At 35.6% G+C, this 12,023-nt stretch overlaps 1 protein-coding gene across 6 annotated transcripts in view; it reads right to left on the bottom strand.

Annotated features, from left to right (window-relative positions):
* The window catches only part of SLC25A21 (solute carrier family 25 member 21), a 257,481-nt gene that overhangs the window by 11,306 nt on the left and 234,152 nt on the right, over window positions 1-12,023 (bottom strand). For all 6 annotated transcript variants that reach the window (XR_005557738.1, XM_039351812.1, XM_039351807.1 and 3 more), the window contains exons 5-7: window positions 10,476-10,535; window positions 5,482-5,589; window positions 298-462 (exon numbers count right to left, since the gene is read on the bottom strand). Coding sequence is in view for 5 of the 6 variants with exons in the window: in XM_039351812.1 (XP_039207746.1) it covers window positions 298-462; window positions 5,482-5,589; window positions 10,476-10,535 (333 nt within the window). In the remaining variant the exon portion in view is untranslated. The remainder of the gene's footprint in view (window positions 1-297; window positions 463-5,481; window positions 5,590-10,475; window positions 10,536-12,023) is intronic.

Genomic DNA, 12,023 nt, shown 5'->3' with positions numbered 1-12,023 from the left:
TCAGTTCAAATGGTGGATTCAAATCACATCTTGGTCCAGTGCCTGGGGGAAAGGTCAGACTTTCAGGTTTTCTTAAAGGAAGTAGGGTAAGAGCCACAAGGATCTTGGGTTTAGATGTAAGACATGAGAGCATTATTATTCCCTTTGGAAGGTCCATAGGCCAGATTTGGAAAAATTGAAGTTATGGAAGGAATTGGGTGTCACCTGTAGTATTCTCAGTTTTTTCAACTGTTCGAAAAAAGTTGGAACAATAGCCATATCTCAGGTCAGTGAAAGAGTTTAAAGTAATACACATACCTTATTGGCAGGAATGATGTTTTTCACGTTGAAGTAGAATCCAAAATACACCATATTAAAAACTCCATGACGTCCCAAAGTAGCAGTCAGCCCTTTATTGAGTCCACTCAAACCCCACCCATTGGCCTGGATAATTTGGTGAGCTTTAGCAAAGGTGGAGGGTTGCTATACAAATAAAGCAAAAGACAAAACTTCTCTATAAATATTTCAATAGTGTCCAGAGCTGGCTTCAATCACTCAAGTGAGTTTCCTTATCTGGGAACAGACTTGAATCTCGATCTCTCCAGAATAAATCTTTCTAAATCTGTCTCACATTCAGAACCTCTATTCATCCTTGTATTTTTCACTCATTATTTTAATCCTTCATCATGAGCAATAAAATCAATCATGTTTTTTATTCATTCCTTCCCCAGATGTACATATAAATAGATTTATGCTCATGTTCAAAACAAACAGAACTTTTTCTAAGCAGTTCTGCTCAGGGCTTTTTTTGTCATAGAACGCCCAGAACAGAGTTCTGGCACCTTTTTTTGGATGGAACCTTGTAGGGTAGGCAAGGCGGGTTGTATGACGTGTGTGAGTTCTGGCACCTTTTTTTTTAAACAAAAAAGCACTGGTTCTGCTTAACTAATACCATCCTCATTCATTTTTGGGTCTCTGAATGGCTCCATCATTTTTTCTTTGCTTTCTAATTTTCAGTTTTTCATTTTGAATTCCTAATATTTTTCCTCCTTGATGTAATTTATCCAGATTTTGCACAGTTTTTTACCAACTTCATCTTTTGTTCTTTTAGTAATGTTTAATGGACTGTAACATTGAATATCACGAGTCAGAGGATTATGATTTCATATATATCCAAAATAATCTAGATGAACCAATTCACACTTTCTGATATACAGTTTAGCTTTTTTCTTAAACCTATACCTTCACTTCCCTGTATATTTGGCAAAGCAAAACCATAATAATAATAATAATAATAATAATAACAATAATAACAATAATAGTAATAATAATGTTGGAAGAGACCTTGGAGGTCATCAAGTCCAATCCCCTGCGCAGGCAGGTAACCCTATACCATTTCGGACAAATGGCTGTCCAGCCTCTTTTTAAAAACTTCCTTCCTCTTTCTCTTAATTTCACAGACAGACAACTTATCTGTGTGACTTTCATTCATTTCCTTCTTTAATCCATCCTATTTAACATACATGTTTTTTTTTCTTGTTTTTCCCTTTGAAAAGTTTTCCTTCTCATCCAAAAACTGAAGAAACTTCTTGGATGAGAAGTGAAAACGTTTTCAAAGGAAAACAACAAAAAAATCCAGTTGCCTTTTGGAAAAAGTACTTTTGGAACAAGGTTCAGCAGGGATTCAGTTACAAGCCCAGTTGTTCTTGTGCTCCATGTAGCATTCCTGCTAACAGTAAAAACAATAAAGCTCGGTTTGGGCATATTTTGGCTAATGCATCATGCGCGGCCAAAGCCCAGGTTTACTCTAAGTATGCACATATTGCTATGCAAGCTGGGATCTCTAATCTAGAGACTTCTTTGTAAATCCACATATGGCTGCCTGCATATTGTTTCCTGCATTTCCCCAGCTAGAAGGTTTATGCATCATACTGATAAATACTTAGAATTCCTAGGTCCTTAAGTTTTCAAAATTCCAACCCTAGCCAATGCATTAGTGTGGAAGATTTTTCATAATTGTTTAGCCCCAAATTATTTTTTTTCTATCAAGGTTTTATTTGCTTAATTTTGCTGTTTACTAAAGTTATATTTGTGTAATCAAATATTTAATTAGAAAGGCAAAACAAGACTGTCACAAAGATGCTTATACAGGGAAATAAAGACCATTTTGACTACAGTTCTTTAAACTATGCTAATGTCATGTATTCATTTGTTTGATGACAAAATGTCATCAAAATAAATCACCCAAATGAATCTTGCCATATTAAAGTCATCTGGTTTGTGCTTATTCAGGTGACAGTCAGGTTGGGTAGTCTTTTAATATATTGCTTCATTTTTATTTACATAAGTTTGCCGGATATTTATAACTTGGTCTGGTAAAAACCAATGTAAAGAAGTGAATATCTGTTGACTAGGCCTAGAGCAGGGATAGGCAACCTTGGCTCTTTTATGACTCGTGGACTTCAACTCCCAGAATTCCTGAACTAGCCATGCTGAAGGGAAATGGAGAGGTTTCCAAGCTGAGCCATGCTGGCTCAGGAATTCTGGGAGTTGAAGTCCATGAGTCATAAAAGAGCCAAGGTTGCCTACTCCTGGCCTAGAGAGAGGAGACTTCGACTCAGTTATGGAAGCTCACCATTAGTTGAACCATGAATTAAAACAGACACTCTCAATTCAAGCTATCGCTATTTGGAAGAGTAACAGGAGCTGGCATCACCTTGCTAATTTTGACTTAGTATCTTGAAAAGGCTAAGAAGGGTCAGATTCAGTTATTGCTTGGATGGAAGATGACCAGGGAATACCAATGTATTATAGATCAAATTGGGAAATAAAAAATGCACCCCAGAAGGTAGTAGTGGAAGGCCACATCTGCATTACTGTCAGGAGACCTACAAAGATGTCTTTATGTAGTTACCAGGAGTCAAGCTAAGTTTGAGGGCAACTCTACCTTATCCATTTGAAAGAGGGAACACATTTGTAGCATATTGTTTTGAACTCCTAGAGGAATTAACACAGTCCCATTATAGTAATTATTATATTGCTATAATCATATTTGGGTGCTGCAGAGATTTGCTTGAGAAATTATTTACTTATTGATAATTATTTACTTAGCTCATCTTGAAACATATGAATCAGGAACTAATAAATTTGAGTTTTCAGTACTAGTTAATTATGGACTTAAAGGAGGATCCTTCTGACAAATTTTAATCTAGTCTGGTTTATTCTATTCATTTTTCTGATTTCAGCAAGAGAAGAAAAGCCCTTGGTATATTCATCATTTTGTTTGTCAATAAATTTGTGGATTACCTTTTATTAAATTATTTATTCTTATTAAATGAATTTTGCAGCTACCCTAAAAATTAAGCCAGCAAAACTACCTTGCCAATTACCATGTCCTTCAATAAACCTTGCTAGAATTTTTTTTAAATTAAAAAAAATTAGTAAAGGATTTTCTACCACTTTTCTCTCTTTCCTTTCCTTTAGAAAATTCTTGAACATATTCAAACATGTCAAGACTTATTGTTCACAGAGCGATTCATTTCTATTGCATTTGAAGTCAAACACCATGTTTATTTACTTAAGAACCCTGTAGAGAAATCATAAAGAACAGCAGAATCATGAAGTTTCAGAAGGGGGTTGTGAAGTTCCCCTGTGAGTTTCTGAATGTTCCTATATTATGAATGCACTTGCTATCTGTACTCTAAAGCAGACCTTCTGAGGTGGAAAGGTTCTACTTTGGAAAGTTGTTTCCTAAACCAGGATTGCTTCGCAACTATTTAAGTATGTTACTTTGGTATGTGCCATGTTATCAGATTGCCACCTAAATCTACAATTCTAAATAGAGTATATTTTCAATAATTAAATTTGGTAGAAAACAGTGGGACTTGTTCTGGGAATATTTCTGAGTAGTTTTTAAAATGCAACTGCTATTAGTCTATCTGCAAGAGTGAAAATGGACTAGAGAGGGCACTTAATTACCTCCTCTGTTGTAAGAGTAAGGAGAAATCTCATTTCTGAAGGTAATCATGCCAAAGGGGCATTTCATCCCAGGTGAGTATCACTCATAGATATGGCAAGCTTGACCTTCAACACAGGGGAAATTAGAACAGTATCTGAAAAAATAAAATAAAAATGTTTAGATACGGTTTAAATGAAGAGAACATTGATGGACAAGGCAATCTCTGAAATTTTTACTTCAGAATGCCAAATAAGAATTCTACACACAAGAGGATGGGGCACAGTCTTCACCTTCCTTACTGTGTCACATAGCTTTATATTTAAAATTCAGGAAACTTAAAAGTAGTTTGTGAGAAGGCATATTTATTACTTAAAGAGACCAAAACAAACAAACAAACAAACACCTAAAAAATTTCAGCTGAGAACTCCCAATCTTTTAAGTACACATAGAAAGCGCATTTCAAACCTATTCAATTCTTTGGGTCTTTTTTTTAATGGTACTTTGATCATAATCATCATTGACTCCTGGCAACTGTCTAGGCAAGTCCCTGCAGTTTTGTTGGCAAGATTTCAGAAGTGGTTTGCCATTACTAGCTTCCTAGGGCTGAGAGAATGAGAATGACTGGTTCCAACCACTACACCAACCTGCCTCTCTGTTTAGTTCAGTGCTTGAATATATAATGTCTAGATTGTTATTATGTGTGATCAGGAATACAGGGTTATAGAAAGGGAGCTTTTTTCAATATATAGAAATTTATTGATTGACTATTGGATAAATCTGTTGGTATGAATATGTGGAGAAGAAATCAACTATGTATGTTTGGTTCTACTTAAGTTGGGTTGCCACAAATAAGAATAAAGCTTAGTATAATACAGAAGCTACACTTATTAAGTGCACAAGAATCTGTTACATCTGGCATCTGGATACCACCTCCAAACATACATGTTTCTCACTATGTCTACAGTTGTTATTGAATCAGGGGAACTGGCCAGCAGAGGTGAACCTTTTGATGAATTCACACATTCATATCCACTAATGGGTTACATGACAGAGTTAGAATCACCTATTGTCCTACACCAAGAAATATGGTAGCTTACTGAGGCTATGACATTTAAACTTCTAATGCTTCTTTCCAGTTATTCATTTTTTTATTATACTGAGAATGCTTGGGAAACTCCATCACAAAATTTTGAAGCAGCTCAGTGGAATACAGTACAGGACTTGGCAAGGTAAGTTAGAAGGAAAAAGGCCTCTTTTTTTCCCCTTCGGTTCCCTCTTCTGATAGAACCTGAAAGTCATTTTTTTATTATAGTATAAGATAATCTTAAGTTCAGGACTAATTCTTAAAACATTTCCTCTCCAGTATATTCTATCATATATATGGTTAGCTTTGCCAGGTATTTGATGAGACACTTATACTGGGATCATCATTTATTTTTAACCAACTCGAGAAATTCTCCCTCCCCAGAGCTTAATGAAGATATATACATATAATTCAACAATTCCATTCCCCAACATATTAAAAAAAAACCCAGTTACTCTACCTCTTTGAAAGCATCCCGATTTGCCTGGAGGCTAACCTTGACTACTTCAAAAGGGTTAACCACAACTGCTTCTGTTAGCCCGGATCCCAAGCCCGCAACTGCAAATGTCTAAAAGAGTTAAATCAATCAGTTTTCATGCGTTATGGTAAAACATCTCCTTACATCACTTTGTAAAACTGAGCATTAAGCTGACCAATATAATGAAAGTGGAGAGACCAACTCTTCTGCAGTAGTATACCATTCCTAAACAGCTTTCGTCCTTGATTAGATGTTGACAGTTCATGCAGAAAAAATCACAAAAGCCACAAACCACATTCCAAATATTCAAAATAAAATGTCAAAGTCCTATCAACAATGCATTTCCTTTAGATGGAAGAAAGCTTTGTGACTGTTTTAAGAAATACATATGGGGAAAAGCATATCATCCACTTCCCATTTAGGAAGAAAGCACTGCTGCATCAAGACTAATTTACCCATTATTATGTACATCGTGTACTCACAGAAACAATTCTTTATATCACTTATAAGAAGCGTATAAAACAAAGAGCTAGCTCAATAATTCTAATGCCAAGAATATATATTATAATGTTGCTATATTCCCAATTAAATGAAACAATTCATTTAAGTAAATTCTCCATGATAAACTTCACAACTGAAGACGTAATTGACTCAGTAGTACTGAGTCAGATGTTCCATTTAAGAAATCAATGATCAAAAGTCTAAATTGATCAATGATATCTAAAAAAAACACAATGCACTGAAAATATCTTAACAGCAGACCAGAAAACATTGCACAATAGTTTAAAGGACGCTTATCTGTACTGATGTATAGATAGTACTTGACTTACAACCATTTGTTTAGTGACTGTTTTTAACATTACTACAACACTGAAAAAAGTGACTTATACCCAGTCTTTGCACTTACGACCATTGTAGCATTCCCCATAATTATGTGATCAAAATTTGGGTGTTTGCCAACCAGCATGTACTTACGATGGTTGCAGTGTCCTGGGATCATGTGATCATCATTTGTGACCTTCCCAGCCAGCTGCCATCAAGCAAAGTCAATGACCTCATGATTCATTTAACAATTGCAGTAATTTGCTTAATAACCATGGGGAAAAAAAGCCTCATAAAATTGGGTGCCACACACTTAACAACTGCCTTGCTTAGCAATGGAAACTGGAAGTGGCCCCAGTTGTGGTTGTAAGTCCAGTACTACCTGTATTCACACACACATGCACATCACAAAATATACTGAATAATTATTCCAGAGAAATATTTCTTTGGATTCAATAGCTATAAGGTACTGAAAGTGCAGTGTGATTGTGGCTTCAAGACACACATCCCACACCCTCCACTTAGGATTCTGGACACACATAAACATTCCCAAAATACACTTTTACCAATATAAATAATATTCACCAAAAGTCCAGCACAGATTGAAATGGTGCTTAAAACGTATAAAGCAGCACAAGACTTTTGTAATCTTTGTATCTTCTAGAATAAGTAGAAACCTGAAATAAGGATCATTTTGGGAAATGCCCAAAACTTTGTAAGTGAGCCAGAAAGAGAAAAATGGGGAAATTGCAATATATAGGCGGAAATAATTAAATGTAAATTTGGCTCAAAACTAAACATCAACATTATCTGGGAGTATACCTTACTACTACGAAGGACAATGTAGTCTGGGCAAAGTTGCATAGCATCTGTGGGGTTTTGCAATTTATAAATTCCTCAGAATAATCTCACAACATTATTCTACATATTGAATAAGATGCTGTACATCAGGGGTCCCTGACCCCTGGTCTATGAACCGGCACCAGTCTGTGGCATGCCAGAAACTGGTCCGTGCAAACAAGCAAAGCCCCACCTGCGGGATGCAGGCAGTACATGAAACCATGCCCCCTCTGGTCCACAGAAAAACCTCACTCCATGGAACTGTTGCCCAAAAGGTTAGGGGCCGCTGCTGTACATGATCTATATTTTTTTTCTGAACAGTCATGATTCAGACTTATAGTCATCTATGGTTAGTCCAACATAGAACAAGCAGCATAAACCAGACTCCTCCAAGACACTCACACTCAGAGAAATCTCAAAGCAGAGCTTCTTCTACTTTATCAACATTGGATAGGTAGACAATGCACTAGGAAGGGTTATATGGGAGATGGAATATTGTATGCACCTCCAAACTTTTCATGCTAATTGGCAATTCCATCTGTGGAAAGGGGTGAGTGAGGCTTGTGATCAATTGGTCCCTAGATGACTTACTAGGTTGGGTTGCTTCTGGTTGGAGCAAGGCCTGGAATTACTTCTCAGGAATCAGATGTTTCCCTTCACTTTACCACCCCCTCCTTTAAGCCCAGATAGCTCTTTATAGGAAACTTTGAAATTTAGTTCTTTTATTGGAATACAGAACCGCCAGCTCTTAACGGAATTGGAGTGATTGGGGGCCTTTTTATCCACTTAATGTCTGACTATTTGTAAATGTCAATCTGCAGTGGTAATCTTCCATGAAGGACATTGATCCTAACCATTTCTAAGAGTGAGGATTGGGGAATATCTTGAAGTGCTTCCCCTTCAGAAGTAAGGATTTTGAGGACTATTTGATGACATGCTTGTTGTTTGGCTGAATACTATATCATGTGTGGAATCAATTCTCCCCTAATGTATGCGAAAAGGCCTTCTTTTCCTGAGGGTCCTCTTTTAGTGCTTACTTCAGTTGAAACCCTTGAGAAAAATTCAACTTTTTGAACATTGGAGTTTCACAGTCAATTTAAAATTTTGAAATATCTTCTTAAGTTCCTTGAGTCAAGAGGTTTTGTAAGGTTGTCCTCTGAGTGAGTTCAGTTAAAAGAGCAACAATATATGACAACTTAGGTATAATCATCTATGCCAGCCTATTATCCCTTTAGACTATTGTTTTGTTTCCGGGTTGAACCGATTTGTGAATTGCTTCCACCTTGTCAATTTGTGTTCTAAAGATTCTTTGAGCTACTTTAAAGCTGTGATACCTTACTTTCAGTTGGGCCCATGGGGAGTTGGGCAATACAACAGTAAGTTATTTTCCTTGCAAACACTTAATACTTTATGCAGGTGTTCTAGATATTCTTGCCAAGTGCTGTTGAAAATGATGATATCATCTAAATAGACAATAGTATATTTTTCAATTTTCCATGCTGCCCAGAACCCAAACAAGTGTACTTTTCCTTTGCCCAATTACAGTATCATAGACAATTTATAAGGCATGATAATTGCAAATTGGCCAAGTTCATTCTGCAGTGGGTTTGGAACTCTCTGTGCAATCTGATCATACAGATATGAAGATCCAGCATGTGGATTACAGGTTGAACATGCCTTGCATTAAGCATTCCTAATCCAGTAACTGCCTGTTGGACTGAAACTATTCACTGATGGGTATTACAGACTGTACATCCCCTCTGCTTAGCAATCAAGTATGTGAGATCTGTAGAGGTTCTGCCTGACATGGACATATTTTTCTTCCAAACCCTTCATACAGAACGCCTCTTGCCATTTCCCTCTGCCATGGCTTTATAAATATGCTGTAACCTATGAAACTCAATGAGCCACTGTATTACTCATTCAGAGTATACTGAGAATCTTATCCTAGTACATACATCTGCAAGATGAATTACCATTTTTTTTGTTAAAAAGCTATGCAGAATCTTTAATAGTTTACGTACTTTGTGTTCTTTGGAAAATATGGAAGTCCAATAAAGGGAGTATGAGAGGGGATCTTTCATGAGTCAGAGACAATTATAGTGATGTAATAGTAATATGGTAGTTAAACACAATATGTTAAAAAATGATCATGTCCATTTCATTAAAACCTTCATTTCCATTGGCTGTTAATGTACATTTTAGTAGTTTTCCAGTTTATATGATACACAAGTATTATGACATACTTCTTATGCTTGTCACAAAATTTCCCCGAAAGAGACAAAAATCCAGCAAATATGCCTAGTTTCCTTAACTAAAAAAAATATTTTCCAGATGATCAGGATTTATTGATAATTGCCTCTTCCAATTGCATTTTTCTAACAATTTAAGAGTCAGCTATATGGATTGATGGCTGAGCAGCCAACTTTCTAGAATTTGTTAACATTCATACTATCCAAAAATTTTAAAGCAGATTTTCTTCCCAAGGGTCACAGAGGGAAGGGAAATAATTTCATGACTTTTTACTAATAATTTCACTACTTTTTACTAATCAGTTGAAGCAGGATTACCAGCATAGCTGGAGCTGGATTCTTTTCTTTTTCCTTTCTTTCCTTTTCTCTCTTCCCTCCCTCTCTTTGTGTCAGAAATTGCATCCTTTTCTTCTTCTTCTTCTTCTTCTTCTTCTTCTTCTTCTTCTTCTTCTTCTTCTTCTTCTTCTTCTTCTTCTTCTTCTTCTTCTTCTTCTTCTTCTTCTTCTTCTTCTTCTTCTTCTTAACTTTTCTACAAAAAATTCAGCAGAATGATTTCAACAGGTTTTGGAGATGCTCCAATGGATCAGGAGGCTGCATGTTTCCTGTGGACTGTGATTTGCCTTCCTTGTTCACATAAACAATTATACTGAAATCCAGGCTGGCGAGAGCAAAGGCTCCATTTGTACAGAATATTAGAGCTTCCTGTACAACTAGGAGCCATCTGAAAAGTCTCGTCCCAAAACTAAAGGCGTTGCCAACAGAAAAAATATCTGCTCTTTCTTCACTACATAGGAAGGATTGGAAAGTGTCTATCAAAATGACAAAAACAACATTGCATCTTTGCAATGCAAACTTTGCCTGCTATGGCCACACACATGCACATACTAATCTGTTTATATATGAATAAAATAATGTATTAGTATCTGGAGCATTGGTATCTCATTTAGTTTAACTTTGCTTTTCTTCCTATCTCCCCTGTCTTATCTAATTTGAAGACAGCATGCTATGTAATGTATTAGATTATATGTATTTGTATGTTCTGAATTGCAAACTATCACTTACCAAAGCTGGTGATAGAGAAACATTTCCAAGTATTTTCTTGTACTGTTCAAAGGTGAAGAACTGGAAAGTAAATAAGGAGAAATTTAAAACTCAAGAATAGAGATTTTATCATAGAAAGCTGTTTACCTTTATTAGTCTAAGGAAAGAAAGAATGATTTGATTTGGTTGCACGTTGTTGAATGATTAGTGTTACACACATGGTTTTCATTAAAACTGAATCAAACAAATGTTCTCAGATCATTTAAAACATTTATTGGAAAGATACAGTACACACACACACACACACACACAGACACACACAAACACACACACACACACAGAGAGAGAGAGAGAGAGAGAGAGAGAGAGAGAGAGAGAGAGAGAGAGAGAGAATGCTATTATGCAAATATCCAGACAAATTTATAGTAGTTTCATATCTCAGTATTGTCCTCTTTAAACTTTATACTCTTTTCATCATGCTTTACTTCAAAGAGTAAACTATCTTCTCTCATGTGTTTAGTTTCTTATTCCAAAAACAATATTTCTTTTAATAAAGTACAAAAATCTTTTCTATTTATTCCAGTTAGTAAATACAATATGACCTTTTCTTTTTACTATTTAGTATGAACAAAAATATACCAGCAAAATCTGTTGATATAAAATTAATAGTATCATGTAATCACTGTTGTAGCAAGTAACACAATTCAAAATCATTCTAGATTATTCTACAAGGATATTCTGGTTTATTTATGTGTTGATGGTCTGTTTCAAAGAATGGGATTATGGAGCTGCAATGGAAGGGGAAAAGTGGCAAAAACTAGACACATATTGATCTGGTACTGATTCTTAATTGCTGATTTGTTCTAAACCACCTATTCTTTTCACCTATTTGTATCCAAGACTTCCAGATTTGAGGTGGCTACTGCTGAGACATTAGCATTATACACATTACACCTGTTTGCCTTCCCATTGAATTTCAGACCACTACTCATGAAAATAAATAAACCCCAGATCTTTTCCAAATACTATATCTTGGTAACTCTGTAAAATGTACACAGGCTAGAAGTCTCCAGAGTTAGCACCTCAGATGCAAATCCACAGCACAGATCCAGATGCAGATTTACTTGTTAGTCAAAACTTTTAAAATTAAAGGACAAAGAAAATAAGGCATAGGGAAGAGAGAGGTAGCCAATCAATCAGCAGGTTATTGGCAAGAAGAGCACTTGGTGATGTATTTTTATTTATTTCAATTTGTTATAACAATTCATCTCCAAAAATAGGAGGTTGGCTGAGCTGAACATCTAAGGGCATTTGTAAAGGAATGCAAATTATTTTATTTTGTTCAGAAGCCTAATAACAATATTGATACTTCAATGAACACACCAGAAATGTCTGAGGCTCAAGCAGGTTTTGTGGTAAATAAATGACTTTTAAAATATTTATAGAATGAAATATAATACAAGTATTAACAAAATGTTCCATAACATTTTTCATCAGCATTAAACATTGTGCATTGCAGCTAATTCATTAATAACTATTAATTAACTTAATTGTAGTGCATGAAGTCTA

This window comes from Crotalus tigris, unplaced genomic scaffold (assembly GCF_016545835.1).
Source record: "Crotalus tigris isolate CLP2741 ecotype Arizona unplaced genomic scaffold, ASM1654583v1 scf7180000018371.15429387391:27106975, whole genome shotgun sequence".
NCBI lineage: Eukaryota > Metazoa > Chordata > Lepidosauria > Squamata > Viperidae > Crotalus > Crotalus tigris.
The sequence above is the reverse complement of the archived record's forward strand: the minus strand, read 5'-3'. Positions and strand labels throughout refer to the sequence as shown.